The 5901-nt window shown below is 34.2% G+C and overlaps 1 protein-coding gene across 1 annotated transcript; it reads right to left on the bottom strand.

The window, feature by feature from the left end:
- Positions 1 to 2621: 2621 nt before the first annotated feature.
- Positions 2622 to 4814, bottom strand: LOC149612293 (uncharacterized). The gene is made up of 2 exons (XM_089858446.1): positions 4341 to 4814; positions 2622 to 3032 (listed from the first exon to the last, which is right to left on the bottom strand). Exons 1-2 carry the CDS (start codon positions 4812 to 4814, stop codon positions 2622 to 2624), a joined length of 885 nt encoding a protein of 294 aa, XP_089714572.1.
- Positions 4815 to 5901: the final 1087 nt, after the last annotated feature.

Raw genomic sequence — 5901 nt, 5'->3', positions numbered from 1 at the left:
TATTCTTAAAAATAACGAAAAAATTTATTTGAAGAGTATTAAATAAAAGACTGGAATATTACATTGTGGAATCTTAATACAAATTCGTCTCTCCAGTCCGAAAAGTTACCTCTTAAAAACTCTTTATATAAACTAGGGTTGGTACTGGTAATTGTGAACACTTTTTACAAATCTTTGAATAACTTCCGTGGCGTTAACGTTAGACACCTGAGAATTTCAGGACATGAAATATGATTCTTTAGACACAAATCGTTTTTGTTTTCAGCTCTTTAACTCTTTTAAATTTTGCACAATATCCTATTTCCAAAACCCCTTAGAGGAACCCAAATGTGAACAGTCGCTGGTAAATGTAAACACCCTGACCCTAAATAGTGAACGCGGGACCCAAATGTGAACACCAATGCTAATCAAATGGGAGGAATAAAAAAGGCCCTTGGAAAAAAAGCTACCAATACGTAGGGCCTAAATTCATGCACCTGGATTAAAGCTTACGCAGATTTGATAAGTGATAATAGGATAATATAATTAACAAGTTGGGAAAGCCAAAATATTACCTCTCCGAGTAGAGATGACTATCACTACCCCTTAAACAACCTAAATATATGCAATGCTAATTAAAGGGTTACCTAAGACCATTTCACTCTGGTGTTTATATTTGAAATGTTAATATCAAAAGATGTTCTTGGAATATTGAGATGAAACAAAGTTTTATAGCTACACAACTACTAAAAGAATCGTAATGCTGAAAAATATTTAAAATATTTCCATTTAATATTCTGCAAAAAGAAAATGTTATCGTTTTGTAAGAGATCTTTTCATCCTACTCGCTTTATATTAACTTTGATACGCGTGTAGTGTTTCGATTCAGATGCAATCTTCATTACTCGTTCCATATTAACTTTGATATGAGTATAGTGTTTCGATTCAGGTGCGACAAAAATATATTCAATATAATTGAATAAATCATGCGGCCATTTTTGAGACGCCTGTAATTTTCTGTTGTAATAAAACAATTCTAACACAGCGAATTTTATTTTATGATTTTATTTCGTATTTTTTTTTAAATATAAACACTACAAAGCTCAATATTATTCAAAATACATCATACATCATGGAAACTGAACATTTTTTTCTCAACGGACATTCGTATTTTAAGTGAAAAAATAAAGAAAGAATAATAAAGATCAGTAAACTTACATAAATGTTTTCTTGGAAATATGAATAACGAAACAAAAAGGAAACATGAGTTGCCTTAAGCACAACATTATATACTGAAAAATGATAAGCCTTTAATGATCGTACAACAACAATTTATAGTACATATTTTTCTTTTTAAGTACAGAAAATTGGAAACTTAGTAATTTCTTTCTTGAAATTTGAAATAATCACAAAGAAAGAAAAAATGAAACGTAACTTGCCTTTAGAACAACATTACATATCCTTAAATGTTAAGGCACGTACAACAATTTATAGTAAATATCTTTCTTTGAAAGTACAGAACATTTAGGAAACTTGGTAATTTCTTTCTTGAAACACCAAAAAAATAAGTAAAATTGAAATATCACTTGCCTTCAGAACAACTTTACATAACGTTAAATGTTAAGGACCATACAACTATTTATAGTATATATTTTTCATTGACAGTACAGAAATTTAGGAAACTTAATGTCAGTTTATCAAAAAGAAATCGAGGACTGTTAGAAGATTTCACTTTTTTAAACAATTTTCACTAGGTGGCAGCAAATCGCTCTCTGTTTTCGAACCATCGGCAAGCATTTCTTTCAAAATATCGCATAATATTTGTCTTCCATGAAGCTTCGAAAATTTATTTGGTCCAGATCAATAAAACTTGAATCGATAATCATCTTCGTCAGGAACAATCGAATCACATCTTTTTAGTAACATCAGAGAGAATTCTTCTGACATCTCGAACTCGAAAACTTTCAAAAATGATTTCAGTAAATCCAGACAAATTACATCGTTTTTACACGTATTATATCTATGAATAAAATTTACAATAATAGTAACACCAGTATCGCTCAAAATTAGAGTCTTTTTGTCATTTCTCGAAGTACGCTTAAATTCAGAAAGGATTTCACGAAACATATCAAAGTCCAATTTTGAATGAGACGTACTCAAGGACGGGTTTGAACGCGACAACCGTGATAGCAGAGTTCCTACATAATCGGGTTGTGAGAATAATTTTTCTTTAATCACGCGTGAAGCACGACTCCAGATAATTGTGAATATTAGATTTGATTTCATATCAGAAAGGTTCGACACTATGAGCTTTAATATATTAAAGTAGCCACGAATGTCCGCCATATCCAGTAGTGGTTGAAAAAATTTCGGATGTAATGAAATCGGGTATCTAAGAAAACAAGTCATAATCATTTTAGGGAACTGCGAAGCAACGTTTCGTGATTGTTCTGGGTTCAGTTCAGGCAACAGAAATGACAATAGTCCAATATTTCGGTGAAACGAGGAATTTTGGAATTTATCTATTATCGTGTTAAAAGGTTGGTCTCTCTCCGGCGGCATCAATTTTTCCCAAAAGTAAGTCATTGGTAGTTGGCCTATTCCATCATCTTCGCAGGAGTATTTTCATTCACATATCAACATTAAGCAAATATGTCCATTTTTTCTTTTTGACTAGGTGCATCTTGACTACTTTGACTAGGTGCATCTTGACTAATTTGACGAGATGCATCTTGACTAATTTGACCAGATGCATTTTGACTAATTTGATCAGATGCATCTTGACTATTTTGACCAGATGCATCTTGACTATTTTGACCAGATGCATCTTGACTATTTTGACCAGATGCATCTTGACTATTTTGACCAGATGCATCTTGACTATTTTGACCAGATGCATCTTGACTATTTTGACCAGATGCATCTTGACTAGATTGAACAGGCGCATCTTCATTAATTTGACCAGGCGCATCTTGACTAAATTGAACGGGCATATCCTCATTTGACGTCAAACGTGGAAAAGCGGGAGCATTGGGTGGTCCAGACTTGGAAGACTTTATAAAAAACAAGACGGCCCAAGGGCTCGTAATAGTAGCCATATCGTACGAGTGAATAGCCCCTCTATACCCTACCCTAATGAGTGGATAACCCCTATATACCTTACCCTAATGAGTGAATAGCGCTATCCTTTTCAATGCCTAAATGATTTACCGTGCATAAAATCAGAGTGAATAGCCCCTCGATTCCCTACTCTAAACAGTGATTAAATTATGACCGTATAAATTTACTTATGCTGTAATTCTAATATTCCGGCGAATCGAAGAACAGATAGTTTTTAGTGATAATCCCCTCGATGAGTTTACAACATAGACTTATGCCGATGCACACTTATCGCTTCTTATAAATTTCTAACAAGGACTTATGCCCAGAAACTTTTGAAAGAGAAAGTTTAGTTATAGTGATTACGCATTTTAGTGATTATCCCCTCGAATTACCTTTAGCAATGCTAAAATGATCAAACGCATAACGCTCATTTAACACTATGTTAGCTCTATCTAAACCCACATTTGAATTAACCGCCAAAACGTTCCAGTCAAACATAACGGGGAAAATCGTTATGTATTTAATTAGCACATACATAAAAAGAAAATAAATATAAAAACCCCAAACGTACAAATTCATAAGTATCCGACCCCACAGATAAAAATTCAAAAGTATCCGACCCCACAGATTAAGAGGTACCCCACCCCACATCACCCCGACATTTTAGAGATAAAAATAAATTGTAAAAAACTGGGGGTTTCTATCAAGTCTCTATAGTTCAGTGGTTAGAATGTCTGTCTGCTGCGCCAGCGGTCCGGGTTCGATTCCCTTGTCTGACCTGAAAAAATTTTAATTAAAATTAAATCTCTAACCGAGCCCAGTAACCCCTATGGGTGGGTTGTGGTAATATAAAGTTCCTTTTAAGCTAAAATCTGACGATAACGAAGCGACAACCCCGGCCACTACTACTACTACTACTACTACTACGGACGGCTCGGGTCAAACTAAGAGCCTATCGTATACTACGATATGACTAAAAAATAACTTTAAGTTCTAATGCGCCATTTTGAATCAAGACATACTACTAACAGATTCGATTCCTGCGTACACAATGTTTTTAGACTAGGAGGAATCATACCATTTACACAAGGATGCGTGACTTTTGACTCCACCATCGAGTCGGGTCCCCTTGTGTAAATGGTATGAATGGCACTCCTAGTCTAAAAACATTGTGTATAAGTAGCACTGAAATAATATATTATTTCAAGCCCAGAGTTGGTTCCCTCCCGAACTACACTTGACAGTAGTAGATATAATACCTGCTTTTCAATTCTGTCTAAGGTAGCAAAGTCAAAATCAAGGTCGTCATCGTCAACGAAACTTTCTTCCACATCCACAACGTTCTTTCCCGCAGAAGTGCTGGGCAGAGGCTGAGAAGAACTGTAGACGCGTCCGTACGGAGTTACTCTATGCTTGGATTTGTTTTTAGAACAATTAGCTTCAAAATGCCCTAAATTCCCGCAACCGAAACATGTTGGTCGTTTAGAGAATGTTCTAGTTGGAATCGGTACTTCATCTGGTTCACCGTACTTAGTCTTAAATATATTTTTTAATTGCAATTCATTCAGGGGTGACGCCTTGTTTAATCTAAACATTCTAGTTCTAAAGTCTATGTTTGCACCAAAACCACAGAGAGTTATGGCGCCTAATTCCACAAAGTTTTCTTTAGTAGAAATTAACATTTTATGTCCTTCCAATTGCTTATTTTCTAGTTTGAGATTTACTAACGTCATTCCAATGCAGTCTGTTACATCTTCGACTGCTTTAATGTTTTCTGTTAGTCTTTCAAACGGGAGATTGCCAAGCCTTTCCCAAAGCTTTGCTGACAGTCTTGAAAAATATCTATCACTTCGAATGAGACAATCACACGTTATCTCACCAACCTTTACTTTCTTCAAAAATGGTGGTGTTTCGGGTCTATAATAAATATACCAATAATTTAGTATCAATTACTTTAACCACCTTATTTCCCTATCACCGGAAGTTAGCCTTAATTTAGGGTTCATACAACTATTGATAAACCGCTTTTCCTGAAATAACCAGGTTCTCTCCTATACATATCATTTATATTGCCAGATGCAAGCGTAATAAATATTTTAAAACGTAAACAACAAAAACGAATGTTACTTATGTTACTTCCATACACTTATCAGTGAAATATTTGCTTTTTTTTAGAAAAAAGGTAAATTTAGAGGCAAATTGCAGGTAAATTAAGCTATAAAAGTTTAAATTATGGAAAATATAGGATGCAAAATACAAGAAAATAAGCAGTTATGATACTCATATACTAAAATGAAATAGAAAGTGACTTAATTTTAAAACAGTAAACGAAAGAAGACAAAGTCAGTATTAAAATGGCGAAATTAAAATTTGAAATGGGATGCACAGCTTAAAATGCAAAGTAATTGTAGTTTCAAATATTTGCAAAAAAAAGATTGAATTCCGGTGATAGAGAATGAAGTGGGTTCTTTAATACGATTTCTAACCTCAAAATAAGCGCCATGAAATCTCAAATCGAAAACCATACAAGAAATATTACGTCTGAAAGTAAATTAGATTTATTAAAAATGGATGACATTAGTGGTAATTAATACCCTTTAATCTAAATAATTTTGATCACACCAATCTTGAAGATACCTGATTCTAGCTGCCATATTGGTACTTTTTTAACCACTAACTCTTATGTCTATCAAGGACCGTGCTTGGTCAATGAGATACAAAACGCTATCGCATTGTGCTTGGTTACAAGGTTGTGGGGGACATTTTGTTGTATTAAGATCGCAACCTAAATGGCGCTGTTGTCAACAGATTCTCCCGTAA

Source organism: Phalangium opilio, unplaced genomic scaffold (assembly GCF_054372755.1).
Source record: "Phalangium opilio isolate 3A_F unplaced genomic scaffold, DU_Popi_V2 ptg000246l_1, whole genome shotgun sequence".
NCBI classification, from domain to species: domain Eukaryota; kingdom Metazoa; phylum Arthropoda; class Arachnida; order Opiliones; family Phalangiidae; genus Phalangium; species Phalangium opilio.
This window is presented reverse-complemented; position numbering and strand designations above follow the sequence as displayed.

What these genes read in the sequence shown, in the direction of transcription:
- LOC149612293 (XM_089858446.1), bottom strand. Translation starts at nt 4,814, where the DNA reads ATGACGTTAGTAAATCTCAAACTAGAAAATAAGCAATTGGAAGGACAT. An exon ending in TAGACAGAATTGAAAAGCAG is followed by an intron (nt 3,033 to 4,340) that starts GTATTATATCTA and finishes TTTTTTATAAAG; the next exon opens with TCTTCCAAGTCTGGACCACC.